Here is a 15,589-nt window from a genome sequence, read left to right on the forward strand (position 1 = left end):
GTTTTTGCTTGTTATGAGAGAGAATTTACTAACACACCATCTATGGGGATGCACGTTCGTTTAGTCAAAGTAATTCAGCGGGCTGCCCAAAACTACTGCTTTTTCAAAAAAGGGGACTACAAAGCAAACAGATTTCCAGGTGTAACAGTAATTCTCTAGATTGCATTCACAGCATTTCACTGGAGTTTGGTAGCCTTTTGCATTTGAACTTTTCAACACTTTATGATGCGGCAGTCCACAGCCTAGTTTGGAATGTCTGTGGGTAAACGTATACATCATTGTTATCAATATGCTGGAAGATATTTGTGTGTACATATACACACAAAGTACATCCTCTGTACACACTAGTGATACATGTATACATAGCGTATCTGTTTGCTAGAACAGACAGCCTTCAGGCATTTCTGTCTCCATGCCATAACTTCCTAACAGGATTTCATGACACACTGGTTATGTGCCCGAGCCCTGTCTATACTAGCAGTTACACACTGCTAGACAAAGTTATCAGAGGGTGTGCCTGCACTAGATAATGCACATACTGCGGCTAACAGGCATGTTGTGTGGAGGCTGTCCCAGCATCTCAGGTGTGCCTAAACATTTAGGGATTCAATCCTGACAGGGATAATCTCTTTTCTGTATCTGTACAGCACCATGCACAAGGGTCCCAACTGGGACACTTGGTGCTACCATGATATAAACATTTACCTCTACTACCTGGCCTCATAACACCAAGCTAGGCTACAGATCTCAGAGAAGGAAGGGGCTTTAGAAACATTGCAATACCACAGATAAAAAAGAACTTTAGCCAAATGCTGCTAACACCGCTTATGGTAAATAATTATATGACATATACATAGGTTTACCTGGAGGAAAGAAAATTAAGGGGATTAAAGCAGAGAACATCTTCCAAAAGCAAAAGCATCACTCCATTCATGAATTGCTGTGCTTCTAATTAGAGTCAGACACTGAATTTGCATTTATTTTGATTGAAATAGAATATAAACTTAATAACAAGGAACTTAAAGTTAAACTGTTTTCCATTTAATTTGCAAAGTAGCCTTAGAGCATACATGGTATGTATTTTGCTTCTCATTTTAAGATCTCAGCCTCACCAGACCAATTTTCAATTAAAAAACCCAACAACAGATTTTCAATTTGTGTGTGGGAGGGGAAAGGGAAGTGTAACGTCACCTATGGAGAATGGCTGTTTGGGCATAGAGCTGGGTGAAGTACAATCAAGTTTTGGTCTATGCTGATCCTTTGTCATCTGATGTCCAAAAGCAGGGAAGGGTTTTTACTTTTTCAAAACATTGTTATGCCCTGCTGATGGCAACCTCTTTAAGAAGCCTATAAGAGCAAAGGCTACCACACCAACCACCAAATCAGACATCAAGGAGACCCTCTTGCTAAATATAAGGCAGGGCAGCTGACAATTATGCAAAGCCACCTGGGATAAGATATTGAATTGGAGAATTCAATGAAAAAATGTGTCCCTGACAGAGCTGAGTCTGGGAGAAACATCTGGAAGCACTCACTCATCCTCAGAATAATATATATATTTAAAAGCAGCGAAATGAAAATCAAGAGCTGCTGCTTTGCTGGGCATTTCATGCACGCCAAACCTGTGACAGAGGAAACGACCATAGCCGGGGTGCCATTTGAACTTCCTTCTGCCATGCCGATTCCCATGGCTCATATGGCTGAGACCTGAAGATGGCACCTTAGAGTGGGGCAGTTGCTGTCATGCTTCCTTTTGCTTCTGATTGGTCCTTCCCCTGCTGAACATTCCCCATCCCCCACTGCTCATCCACCCACACGCACACCTGAAGCCAGGGAAGAAAACAAAGCACTTGAGAAACCACATCCAAATTGCATTTTGAGTTGAGGACCCTCATCTCCTCCTTGCCAGATGCAATCCTAAGGATGACTATAGTAATTTTGTTCATCTACATCATCTTCCCAGTTGGGATTTTCAAAGCACTTTATAAGCAAATTAGCACTAATAAACTTCATGATTCCTGTCAGTTACGGCTACCACGTCTCACCCTCACCAATGGATAACCTCAGCATGCGGAGAAGTTAAGTGACTCACCAAATGTCTCTCGGGACATCTATGGCAGTCAGCATTAGACTCCACAATGCTCAACTCCCACTCCTTTGCTTTGCCCACCTTTATTCTCTCTCTTTCCTCTGTCCCTAGGTCAGGGGTCACAAGGATCTCACACCTCATCCTTCTAGGAAGCTCCAACCAAGCCATTAATCTTTGGATGAGCTAGGATGTCTTTCACAGACAGGCAACACTAGTTCCCAAATGGGATGGGAAAGAATGCAAGACTCTCCCTTCTACCAAGTGAAGCCCAGCACCCATGTGGTACTCCCAGACTGAAAGGAGAAGTTGAATGTGGGACCAAAGTGAATTCAAGTGAGATGTTTGTAAATAAAATATTTCCATTCGGCATCACTATGCACACAGCAAGTCTTCAGGCAGATAAGAGTGGAAACAGATAAAACGGTATACCTTCTAATTCAACTTTAAACTTACACTGGGGTAGTGTTACTAACAGCTCTGTATTATTGTCATGCATGAAAATGTGTTTTATCTTCTTGACCCCTCACAAAGTAACAACTTAACACTCAGCACGATGGTTTATTCCCCCTCTCCATATGTACAATTAAGTGTAAGCCTGGTTATTAAAAATAAAGCTCCTGTGTCGCGGCTTTGAAACACACTACAATCAATTAAATTCCCCCCTCATTACAACATTCAGAATGCTTGGTTTCCCCACATGATATGAACTGGGGACAAACAACAGGCCACGTGGCAGATTGGATATGACAGCAGAGCTCTGGTAACAGGATCTGGAGCCTTTCACCTCTATTTGAATGATTCAAATCCAGCCCCACTCAGCAGTGCAGGAAGTTGTTAGCTGATGGCAGTCTGGTGGCCTATGAGAAATAGTTTGGTGGAGCCAGTCCAGTTCACAGTCAAGAGATGTCCACGTCACAGTTGGTACCCTTGTTTTGTTGGCAGGCTGCAGAGGCGCCAAGGATTTTGTGGGCACGGAGACAGAACGACCCCATCCTTACAAGCAGTCCCTCCAGGTCAAGGTTGAGGCATATTGGAAGGGGCAGGGGGAAGCTGCCACTTTCCTGTTGATATCTGGAGGACTTCAGTCTCCAGAACTGTCAACCTGGCAATTTTCATGAACACTGAATGCATCTAAAAAACCAACACACAACTAAACCACATACATCTTACGCTCTAAAAGCAAACTGCTTCGATGTCCCGGTAAGGCTCAGAGATTTTTTTTTCCCCTGTGGGGATGAAAGAAAACCCCAGGTAAGGTAACCCAGAAGTGTGAGATTCCATAGTACAGCCCTTTTGTGGTCCTGTTAGCTCCCTTCCCAAGTAAATCTGTTCCCATATGCAACAAGAGAGAATCTTCCAGCTTCACCTTGTGGCTCAATAATCTTTATTATTCCTTTTTGTTATTTGTTTTTATTTAAAAGAATTTGTTTCCCTATCATAAAAATTAGACAACCATACAAGCAGCAGCAAAGTCTGTGGAGTTAACCTTGATGGCAGACAGTTCACTGGTGTTCCCAGTGTTTCAAAAGGTCCTATAGGGTCCGTAAATGGAAAAAAACAACAACAAAAAAAACCAACCAAACATGACGACTGTGGAGAGGAATATCAAGGTGGTTCTGGTTTCTTGCCCCACTGAGGATCCCAAATGAAAGCTGTAGCATGTCGGCAGGACCAAGTACCTCACGCCTTGAGAGAAAACACTTCATACCAGCTCCAGTACCTGGTGAAAAAATGGGAGCAAACAAGCAATTAGAACAGAGATTTACTGTGTTCATTATCTCCTACATCACTCTGCCTCCCTTCCTTTTGTTCTTCAGCATAGAGTAGTGTCACTGAAGGGCCTTGGGTCCTGGCAAGCAACACTTGCATGCCTTTTGTTTTTTAAAATGGCATACATTATGTTCTGATATATCACGACATGATGCAAGACTGTCCAATCACCTCTCATCTTCTTTGCTCCAAATGAGCACTTTCAATCTAGTGACTTTCTGGTGCACTGATGGAGACAGCAGACCCTTCTGTTCAGACATGCAAGAACTAACTCTTCCAAGCTCTGCCAGCACCATGATCTGGGGCCCTGGAAGGCAGAACTTCCCACAACAGCATACAGTTTGCACATTGTGCAAAGCTGTGTGGGTACTCATCAGCTTAGCAACCGATGGAGTCCCTATTAATTCTTCCTAAACCTGGTCCCATCCCACTGACCACCAATTAAAAAAGGCAACACCAGAATTCTGTCACTGTTTACACATTTCTCTTCATATCTTCATTAACTAACAAGCTAGGTGTATATGCAAAATCTCCTCTTTACAACCAATTTTTCCCTGTTGCTGGATTCACTTAAGGATGTCATACACCTCTGTGTGTGTCACCAATTTCACTAACAGGGAACTGATTGAAGTAATGAACAACAAATTGCAACCATACTAAATGAATCACCCAGGAGCAAAAGACAGCAGATGCAACATACTACTGCAGCAGGGGTTACCAGGGAGCTAATGCAGAATACTTTAACAGTTAAAAATGCCCTGCAAAGAAAAAAAAACAACCACACATCACTGGGGCCTTTTGGGGTGGGGGCTTCTTTCTGATTAATAAGAATGAATTGAGAGGTGAAATTTTTCCTATTCAATTCCCCTGTTTTTTGTTTTTAACATAAAAATATCAGGACTATTAAGTCCAGTCAGGTTTTGCCAGAGAACTAGAGTGGTCACTGAAGGTCATAGTGACTTGGTTGCACGGAAGGAAAGGAACCCAGGTCTCTCGAGGGGTGGAAACCTTTGGGTAGTTTGAAAATGGATTGTGAAACACTAATCAACAACTACAAGAAAAGGCTAGAGCTTGACTACAAAGCCATTTAGGCACCAAGCCTCTAGGGCTAAGGGGATTATGTCCCAATGGAGGCTAATGTTGCTGATCACGCTCTGGGGCCAGTCTGTGTGGCATGAGCTATGATGTGTAGTTCTGACAATCAGAAAGTGGAAAGCGTGCAAATTCTGAGGTTCATGGAACAACCAGGTCGACAACAAGCAAAGAGTGTCAGCATCACCATTTGGTGATAAAGTACCAGGGACAGATTCATTTACAGACTGCCTGTGAAGAGAGAGGTCCTGAGGACTGGAGACCAAATCACAGCTATCAACCTAGCATCCTGTTTACTATCTTGCTGGAGACTGAACTCAAATTTTGACATTTTAAGAAATCTGACTTTAAATTTAAGTTTAAAAGGTAAGTTTGCAGTTCTAATTAGCCGTCATGCCACACACAGTTCCTATGGGAAAGGGAAGGAGATCTCTGAGCAAGTTCAAGGATTGTTGAACACTAGCCTCTTCATGCAAGAGGCAGCCAGTCGAGTTTTGCAAGCTGTTGTCTGTAGGCACACATTTCTGTGCTAGGAATGAAAAAAGGTGAGTGGAGCATGTGCTCGTTTGGAATATCAGTTCTTATTGCTGAGAGTTTGGATTTCAGCATGATTCATTACGGCACCCTAACTCAGTGGTAGTAGCCAAAGGACTGCATTTGGCTAACACAGGGGTTCTCAAACTTCATTGCACCATGACCCACTTCTGACAACAAAGTTACTACATGACCCCAGGAATGGGGTGGAGCCTGCCGCCTCGGGTGGGGGATGAGGGGGTCACAGCCTGAGCCCTGCGTGGGGGTGGAACTTAGGCTTCAGCTCTTGGTCCCAGCAAGTCTAATGCTGGCCCTGGCAACCCTATTAAAATGGCAACGCGACCCACAGCTTGAGAACTGCTGGGCTAACACCAAGGTGTTAAGATAAAGCCTCCTCAATTTGTGGCTCATAGCCATAGAGATTAGCATACAAACATGAATGCATATGCACGTGCGTGCGTGCGAGCGGCACAACATTAAATTAAAGTCTTGCACTTCAGTAGTAAAGCCACAGTCACTTTTGGATTGATGACAAAACTCTAATGGCTTTTATGGCAAATGAAACACGGAGCCTATGCGTTAGTACAGGAACACAACCCCTATGTGAAAAAAGAACAGCATTACATGGCTAATCTCAAGGGTAACATACTGCAAAATGTTTCAAGCTTTCCCGCTCCATGTCGGTGTCTCTCGTGTGCTGCAGAGAGCCCCTGAGCACTGGCAACAGCACAGTGGCTGCTGGACAGTTGCCACCACCTTTTCACATCTGCCTCCTAACTTGGCTTCTCTGCTTTCAGTTCATTTTATTCTCCTCTCCAGCTTGTGCCACAGGCAAATGCATCGCTGAAGCTACAAACACCCACAGATGGGATGACCTCTTAACGGCTTCTTCTGGCTGCAGAGTTATGACCTTGCCCTCTCAGAATGGATTCAAGTGTTTAAAAATGGAGATGCAGGAAATAACTTACCTTAATTGTACCCTGGCTGTTAGCAGCGATGAGCACATTGGATTCCTGAAAAAGAAGAGGAGCCATCAAAGTTTGCAATGCGGGTTCAGAGGGGGCATAGAGTAGGGGACTGATTTTAAATATTAAACACTTGTCTGATTTCAAAGGAATTTAACTCCTGCCATTTCTGTTGGGCTTTTGTGGCCAGAAATCTTATTTTGAAAGATTACATAAACTTGAAGAATTAGGAAGCAACAATCCTTAGTGCTTGCACAGACATTTAAATCTTGAAAGTAAATTACAAACAAATTAATCGTCACAATACGCCTCTGAAGAAGACAAGTAGTATAATCATCACTTATCTCTTGGCAATATGTATACAAAGGTCTCTGGTGCCTAAACGAAACCAAACTGAACTGAATAATTAACATGACTCCAAAACCCTCCAACTAAGACAACATGCCCAATTAAACAGCCAAGAAATCTGAAATAGAAAATAAAAAGAGGAATACAACAGCTTCTCACACACAAATCAGAAGGGTCAGAAAATACAGCAGTTCAAAAGGAAGAGAATCAGAGGACTTTGGCTCTGGCCTGAAGGATGCTGAACTTCAGAAGCAGACTTTGACTCCCTTAGGGAACTGATGGGCAGGATCCCCTGGGAAGTTAATATGAGGGGGCAAGGAGTCCAGGAGTGCTAGCTGTATTTTAAAAGAAGCCGTAGGAACAAACCATCCCAAAGTGCAGAAAGAATAGCAAATATGGCAGGTGACCAGCTTGGCTTAATAGTGAAATCTTCAATGAGTTTAAACTCAAAAAGAAAGCTTACAAGAAGTGGAAATTCAGACAGATGACTAGGGAGGAGTATAAAAATATTGCTAGAGCATGCAGGGGTGTAATCAGGAAGCCCAAGGCACAACTGGAGTTGCAGCTAGCAAGGGATGTGAAGGGTAACAAGAAGGGTTTCTACAAGTATGTTAGCAACAAGAAGATGGTCAGGGAAAGTGTGGTACCCTTACTGAATGGGGGAGGCAACACAGCGACAGATGATGTGGAAAAAGCTGAAGTACTCAATGCTTTTTTTTGCCTCAGTCTTCACAGACAAGGTCAGCTCCCAGACTGCTGCACTAGGAAACAGTATGGGGAGGAGGTAAGCAGCCCTGATTGGTGAAAGAACAGGTTAAGGACTATTTAGAAAAGCCGGATGTGCACAAGTCCATGGGTCCAGATCTAATGCATCCAAGGGTGCTGAGGGAGTTGGCTGATGTGTTTGCAGAGCCATCGGTCATTATCTCTGAAAATTTGTGGTGATCATGGGAGGTTCCGGACAATTGGAAAAAGGCAAATAGAGTGCCCATCTTTAAAAAAGGGAAGAGAGAACACTTGGGGAACTACAGAGTAGTCAGCCTCACTTCAGTCCCCAGCAAAATCATGGAGCAGGTCCTCAAGGAATCCATTTTGAAGCACTTGGAGGAGAGGAAGGTGATCATGAACAGTCAACATGGATTCACCAAGGGCAAGTCATGCCTACCCACCTGATTGCCTTCTATGATGAGATAACTGGCTCTGTGAATATGGGGAAAGCAGTGAACATGATATACCTTAACTTTAGCAAAGCTTTTGATATGGTCTCCAACAGTATTCTTGCCAGCAAATTAAAGAAGTATGGATTGGATGAATGGACTATAAGGTGGATAGAAAGGCGGCTAGATTGTCGGGCTCAACGAATAGTGATCAATGGCTCCATGTCTAGTTGGCAGCCGGCATCAAGCGGAGTGCCCCAGGGGTCGGTTCTGGGGTTGGTTTTGTCCAACATCTTTATCAGTTATCTGAATGATGGGATTAATTGCACCCTCAGCAAGTTCTCAGATGACACTAAACTGGGGGGAAAGGTAGATAAGCTGGAGGGTAGGGATAGGGTCCAGAGTGACCTAGACAAAACTGGAGGAGCACTGGTCAAAAAGAAATCTGAGGAGGTTCAACAAGGACAAGTGCAGAATCTTGCACTTAGGAAGGAAGAATCCCATGCACCGCTAAAGGCTGGGGACTGTCTGTTAAGCAGCAGTTCTGCAGAAAAGGACCTGGGGATTACAGTGGATGAGAAGCTGGATGAGTCAGCAGTGTGCCCTCATTGCCAAGAAGGCCAATAGCATATTGGGCTGTATTAGTAGAGCACTGCCAGCAGATCGAGGAAGTGATTATTCCCCTCTATTCAGCACTGGTGAGGCCACACCTGGAGTACTGCGTCCAGTTTTGGTCCCACCCCCACTACAGAAGGGATGTGGACAAATTGGAGAGTCCAGCGGAGGGCAACAAAAATGATTAGGGGTCTGGGGCACATGACTTACGAGGAGAGGCTGAGGGAACTGGGGTTATTTAGTCTGCAGAAGAGAAGAGTGAGGGGGGATTTGATAGCAGCCTTCAACTACCTGAAAGGGGGATTCCAAAGAGGATGGAGCTCGGCTGTTCTCAGTGGTGGCAGATGACAGAACAAGGAGCAATGGTCTCAAGTTGCAGTGGAGGAGGTTTAGGCTGAATATTAGGAAACTATTTCACTTGGAGGGTGGTGAAGCACTAGAATGGGTTACCTAGGGAGGTGGTGGAGTCTCCATCCTTAGATTTTTTTTTTAAGGCCCAGCTTGACAAAGCCTTGGCTGGGATGATTTAGTTGGTATTGGTCCTGCTTTGAGTAGGGGATTGGACTAGATGACTTCCTGAGGTCTCTTCCAATCCTAATATTCTATGATTCTATGCTAGAGATATTTGATGTAGGTACCTCTCTCAGGCATGTATAGAGAAGTGGTTCTCAACCTATTTACCACTGTGGGCTGCATATGCAGCTCATTATGTGTTACGTGAACCGCATCCATATGCATACTACCTATGTGGCCCTGAGGATGTCACATGGGCCGCAGCTGTGTGCTGATTGGGCTGTAAGTGGTCCACGGGCTGAGAACCATTGGTATAGAGAGTCAAACTAGGCACACCTCGGTTGTCTATTTATATGGCCTGCTTCACCAGTCTGGTAGATCCCCAGGAATATTAAGTTCCCAAATTGCAGGCTCTGGATGGGAGCGTGCCTGCTGTCTCCTACACACTCAAGTCCACCCACTTCAGATGCTTTGGCGGGAGACAAGGTACGGGAAAGATCCAAAAAGAAAGGCAAAAAGGAGAGAGATTATCAATAAGTTAAAAGAAATAACTCCTGGAGGGAGGAAGAACCCTGAAAAAGAACTCAAAGAGGCAGAATCACACTTCTCAGAATGGTCTCCTACATTCCTTCTTTTCTAGCCATGCAATACCAGCAATTGTAGTGTTTACTGCCAAACTGCTTGGTCTAAAAGCAACAGCTATTAGAAGCAGCAAGATAAATGGAAAGATCGGTCTCAGAAAAGGTATTCATCCTCAAATGAATTGGGTTTAATTATCCTATCACTTCACAAATACATTTTTAATAATCTCAGTGAACAGAATATCCCCACTTCAAAGGAGCATTATACACTTGCATTCTGTGTGAGAGTTGGAGGAAAACAGCTTGCCTAAACCAGCTGAGTTTAAAACTGGTAGATGCTGGCACTTTGTAGCATCAGAGGTGAACACACTGTTAGCTCAGCACATAGCAAGACTAGGCTAAAAACTGCCTTATCATGAAGTTCTGACGTCTGCAGGACCACCAGCTTTGAAACAAAGGGAGAGAAAAACTGATCTATTATTCAACATAAAAAGCTAGTTATCTAACAATAGTTGCCTTTTGATAAACCACTGGACTACTGCATTACAAATGGATTTGATCATCCCTGGATAGCGTCCATTACAGGATTAGCAAGAACTCTAGGTAGCATCTCACTTGTGACCCTCTAAGCCAAAGCACTTGTGTAGAAAATATGCCCTAAAAAGAACCAATGAAGTCCCCATTTCAATTCTTACACTGGATAAGAGGACAGTCTTGATATTGGCACTGTCTGAGAATGCCACAACTTCTCAATTTAAAGCATCAGAACATTATGCCAAAACACAAGGACACTTATGTCATTAAGGAAAATCTTTGATAAACATGTACAGAAACAAACAATGTTGGGACTAAAATGCCTGACAACTAGATTACACTGAGATATCTGAAAAGGAGTACTTGTGGCATCTTAGAGACTAACCAATTTATTTGAGCATAAGCTTTCTTGAGCTGTAGCTCACGAAAGCTTATGCTCAAATAAATTGGTTAGTCTCTAAGATGCCACAAGTACTCCTTTTCTTTTTGCGAATACAGAGTAACACGGCTGCTACTCTGAAACCTGAGATATCTGACTAATTTTTGGAGACAAGGGAGGAGCATAAACATATCAAATATCTAGTACAAAGAGCTGGAGCTGATAAGTAGGGGCATAGCGAGCAGATCGAGGGACGTGATCGTTCCCCTCTATTCGACATTGGTGAGGCCTCATCTGGAGTACTGTGTCCAGTTTTGGGCCCCACACTTCAAGAAGGATGTGGATAAATTGGAGAGAGTCCAGCGAAGGGCAACAAAAATGATTAGGGGACTGGAACACATGAGTTATGAGGAGAGGCTGAGGGAGCTGGGATTGTTTAGCCTGCAGAAGAGAAGAATGAGGGGGGATTTGATAGCTGCTTTCAACTACCTGAAAGGAGGTTCCAAAGAGGATGGCTCTAGACTGTTCTCAATGGTAGCAGATGACAGAACGAGGAGTAATGGTCTCAAGTTGCAGTGGGGGAGGTTTAGATTGGATATTAGGAAAAACTTTTTCACTAAGAGGGTGGTGAAACACTGGAATGCGTTACCTAGGGAGGTGGTAGAATCTCCTTCCTTAGAGGTTTTTAAGGTCAGGCTTGACAAAGCCCTGGCTGGGATGATTTAACTGGGAATTGGTCCTGCTTTGAGCAGGGGGTTGGACTAGATGACCTTCTGGGGTCCCTTCCAACCCTGATATTCTATGATTCTATAAGTGCAAGATTGTTGGTTGTGAATGATTCTTGTTTGCATTGTGAATGACTGGTAATTCTGCATCGCTGCTGCAGTCTGTCAGGGCACCACTGTAAATGAGCTCTGGCTCAATAGGCTGCTTTACCAGCTAAATACACTCTTTCCTGAGAATCTGCTGTTTTTCCAGCAGAACTCCTCTCTGGGTCTGAGATAATCACTGATCTGCTGCTTTCATCCCCAGCACACAAACAGGAGCAGACACAGGGGAAATTAGCACCATGTCTGTCACTGAACAAATGGCCACTTACTTGTCAAAGCACTCTAGCACTGTGGTTGCTTCTATGGGGGCACAATCTAAGTAACTTTTTTATCCCCTGGAGGAGCAATTCTCTTCCCCTTTGTATTGCCTATAAAACAGCCATTATGCTCAATGCATTAAAAACCTAAGCAGGCTGTGAAATAAAAATTATTCACATGGCATGTGATCTGTAGATTTACAACTGGTGACAGATGCACATGTGTTTAATCTATCTTTTTGCCTGTGTATACATAAACAGTTGTCCAGTTTGCGCCATCTCTAGGGTTGATTTTAATGCTTAACAGGAGCCATAAACTCAATTTTAAGGTTCTTTGAAAAATGCCCAGAACATATCATGGCCTTTATCAGCATATCTTAGATGCCATCAAAAGGCATGACAACTTACTGTGAGGACAGGAACCTCCACTCTCCCAGACTGAATTGTATAAAGAACTGTTGCTTACCCTAGAGTAACTAATTCTTTGAGGTGTTTGATCTCACTCTAGAGGCGCATGCACCTCACACACGCAACAGAACAGAAGTGTCCATTGAGGCCTCACGTGCGCCCAGTGCCACCACAAGGACATAAAGGCCAGGGAGGTAGTGACACCCACCCCATCCCTGAGTTCCCTCCCAAATCAAAGGCATTTACTGTGGACTCTGATCATCAAGGACGGAAGGCAGGTCATGGGATCCATGACAACAACATCTCAGAGAACCAGTTACTGTAGGGTAAGTAACTTTTCTTCCAGTCCAGGTGGCTGGCAAGCAGTATCCTGTCTGGATAGTAGGAATGAGGAATGTCAGCAGCAGTAGTCAAAAACTGAACTACCAGCTCTTCTGAACTTGGCATTGGCCCTGGCTGCCACGCAAAGGCATAATGTTTGACAAAAGTCAGTGGGCTACTCCTTACTGCTGTCTCTCTGAAACAGGCCAAAGAAACTGCATGTGCCCTAGTGAAGCGCATCCTGGCATTTGGAGGGAAAAGGCACTGGTCCACTAGAGGTTCCCTGTGATGAGATGGCCTGCCTTTTGATGAGCCCCAAATAGCCACAAAGAAAGGAGGAGACAATCTGAACAGTTTGGTTCTGTCAAGGTAACAGAAAGGCTCTGGAAATGTCCTAGGTATGTACCCTCTTCTTTCCTGGAGTCAAGTGTTGCTTCAGGAGGAAGACTGATAGGGTAACTGATCAATTTAGGTGAAACTCCAATATCATCTTAGAGATAAAGCTAGGGTGTGATCTCAAACATCTTGTGGCTCAAAGGATGTATAAGGAGGTCTGGCCATAAGGACTTGGAACTCTCCAACCTTCAATGCAGAGGTTACTGCAGCCAGAAAGATGGATTTAAGGGAAAGGTGGCACACTGGATGACCCAATCCTGTACTGAATGGAGGCTCAGTGAGTTTCAGGAGAACAATACACGGTTCAAGTCACTGAAGCCAATCCCACTGGTGTCACAGATAGCACTGGCAGTGAACACTACACTGACACCTACAGTAGGGATTGTCAACCTTTGCATTTCTGAGCGCCCCCGCCATGCTATAAAGACTGCATGGTCCAGGGCGGGCGGGGGGAGGGGGGAAGAGGGGAGAAAGGGAAGGGAGCGCCCTTGGGTATAGGCATAGTTTGACTTCTCTTTTGCGGGGGGGGGAGGAGGGGGGGAAGAGGAAGAAGAGAGGGCCTGATGGGCAGAGAGACTCAACTCAAAGTTTGAAAGTCACTCAATGCCGGCAGAGGGTAGCTAGGGGCTGTGTGTGGACAGGGGTTAGCTCGGGGGTTAATTAGGGGCTGTGTGCAGATGTGGGGGATAATCTAGGGGCTGTGTGTGGACAGGGGAGCAGTTCAGGTGCAGAGAAGGGTTAGCTAGGGGCTGTGTGCTGGGTCCCCCTACAGTTGTTGCTCCCCGAAGGCTCTGCCTCCCAGAACCAGGTCCCTTTGCCCAGGCACCCCTTACTGGCTGAGGGAGCAGTCAAAGGGGGCTGGGAGCTGAGGAGTAGCTGCAACCCTGGGTACCAGCAGATGACAGGAGAATGCTGTGGCTGCCCCCTGCATGGCACCAGCCAAAGCAGTAGCTCTCTGCATTGCCCGGCTCCAGCTTCCCAGCTCCGACCTGGCCAGGGGTGAGGGCCTCAGGGAAAGGAGGAGGAGGAGTGTGTGTGAGGAGCTGCCCCCAGGACTGCCCTGCTCTGGGTACGGCACTGCAGTTTGGTGGGGCAATGCCCCCTATGTCTGTCCATGGGCTCAGGACTTCTGCCCCATGGGGAAAACCAGGGCTCTGGCCCTGCAGCTCCCGGCGTTAGCCCCACAGGGGGCACTGGGGCTGCAGCCATGGGGGCCTACGAGTCCCCTTGAAAGGGCTTGATGCCCCCCGGGGCACTGTGGACCCCCAGTTGAGAACCGCTGACCCATTGTACTGAAGTCTAGTACTCAGAGGGGCTACTCCAAACAGAGACAGAGACTCCAAAGACTCACAAAGATAGATCACTTATATGCTCAGGTGTCTTTACTTAGCACAATCTTCTCTGCATTGGTCTTTGATATCACTTGTCTGCTAGACATGGCGCTAGAGGAAGCTGGCTTGTCTGCTACCAGAACTCTGAAGTTCATCTCCTCAGGACCTGAAGAGACTTTCATAGATTGAAGTTTCATCTTTGGGAGCAATCACATGTCTTGTGACTTCTACATTCTTGCAGAGAACGAAAGGATAATGGGACTCTCTTACGCAGCAGAGGCCATTGCTTTGTCCACCTTTCAATGGAAGTCCATTGCAGGACAGTCAGGGCTTGAAGACTGCCGATTTTGGATCTGCCATGTTGATAAGACCTGTATGGGGGATGAGGTGGGGGATCTGTATGGGAGCTTGACCATAAATGTTCAGTTTATATGGGATGATAGCATTCACAGTGGTCATTGCTCAGAGAATTAGAAATGTGCTGGAAGTTTTGAGCAGTTTGAAGAAATTCTCAAAGCTAAGAATTAGAAGGTCAAACACACACCAGGTTTTGTCTCACTGCTGTAGGTGGTAAAGGGAAACTGAGGGAGAGTCACAATTGTCCTGTCCCTTATGTATTTGTTTGAGAATATGACGCAGCACAAGTGTGTATATGCAGCCCAAACAGATGCTGCTATTCTGATCTTGGGTGCCTGCATATATACAGTGGGATCCACACGGACATGTACTCAAAGACAAACACTGTTTCAGACAGTGACTGAAAGCTCCACTCAACCACTCAGACCCAGCTACATATTAATAAGCCTCTCGATAGCCACTCATCTGTGCCCAATCTTGTCATTAATGAAAGACAGTTGTAAGAGAATCAAGTACTGAGTCTCTCTCCCCCTTTCCTCCCCACAACCTCAGGCAGTTTGGGTGAGTTGTAGCATTCCTAAAAATGAAAACTAGATGGGCACTGATGAGAATCAAGCATGGCACAGGCAGTGGCTGCCTAAGCTTCCCCAGTACAGCTCTGCCAAAAACTGGTCCCTAGTATTGGAGCTGCTGGGACAGGGACCTCAACGCTTCAGGCTGGATCCACAGACATAAAACACCCATTATTTTGGGGGGAGGGGGGAGCTGGGAGAAAGCAAAAAAGGAGAGGAAAGCCTGCCCCTTTCCTGTTTTTTCATTTGCTTTGTCCCCCAAACCAGAATTTTAGAGGCCATAGATTAAAACCTAAGCTAATGCACCAAAGTACCTTCCTGTCATATTTCCTTCCGAGAAACACGTAATCTTCCTAGGAGTTGGGGATACAAAACCCGGTAAAGTACCAGGCTTGGAAATGGAGAGCTCTGCAATTTAATTTTTTTTTTTTTGCCATTAGAGATCAATAAAAAACTCAAGCTGTAGCTATCTTAAATGCCCCAGAACATTATTATTCATCCTGCCAAAGGTGATCTCCTGGGACTATGAACGTGTGCTTC

At 45.1% G+C, this 15,589-nt stretch overlaps 1 protein-coding gene across 3 annotated transcripts in view; it reads right to left on the minus strand.

Annotated features, from left to right (window-relative positions):
* Window positions 1-1,019: 1,019 nt before the first annotated feature.
* The window catches only part of COP1 (COP1 E3 ubiquitin ligase), a 228,234-nt gene continuing 213,664 nt past the window's right edge, over window positions 1,020-15,589 (minus strand). For 2 of the 3 annotated variants that reach the window (XM_084635925.1, XM_084635926.1), the window contains exons 19-20: window positions 6,454-6,498; window positions 1,021-3,809 (exon numbers count right to left, since the gene is read on the minus strand). In XM_084635925.1, coding sequence (XP_084492051.1) covers window positions 3,792-3,809; window positions 6,454-6,498 — 63 coding nt within the window. In that variant the 3' untranslated portion in view covers window positions 1,021-3,791. Of the gene's footprint in view, window positions 3,810-6,453; window positions 6,499-15,589 lie in introns of all 3 variants that reach the window. The other variant, XM_084635924.1, reaches the window with a different exon arrangement.

The sequence above is a fragment of the Lepidochelys olivacea genome, assembly GCF_965140295.1.
Source record: "Lepidochelys olivacea isolate rLepOli2 genome assembly, chromosome: 8".
NCBI classification, from domain to species: Eukaryota; Metazoa; Chordata; order Testudines; family Cheloniidae; genus Lepidochelys; species Lepidochelys olivacea.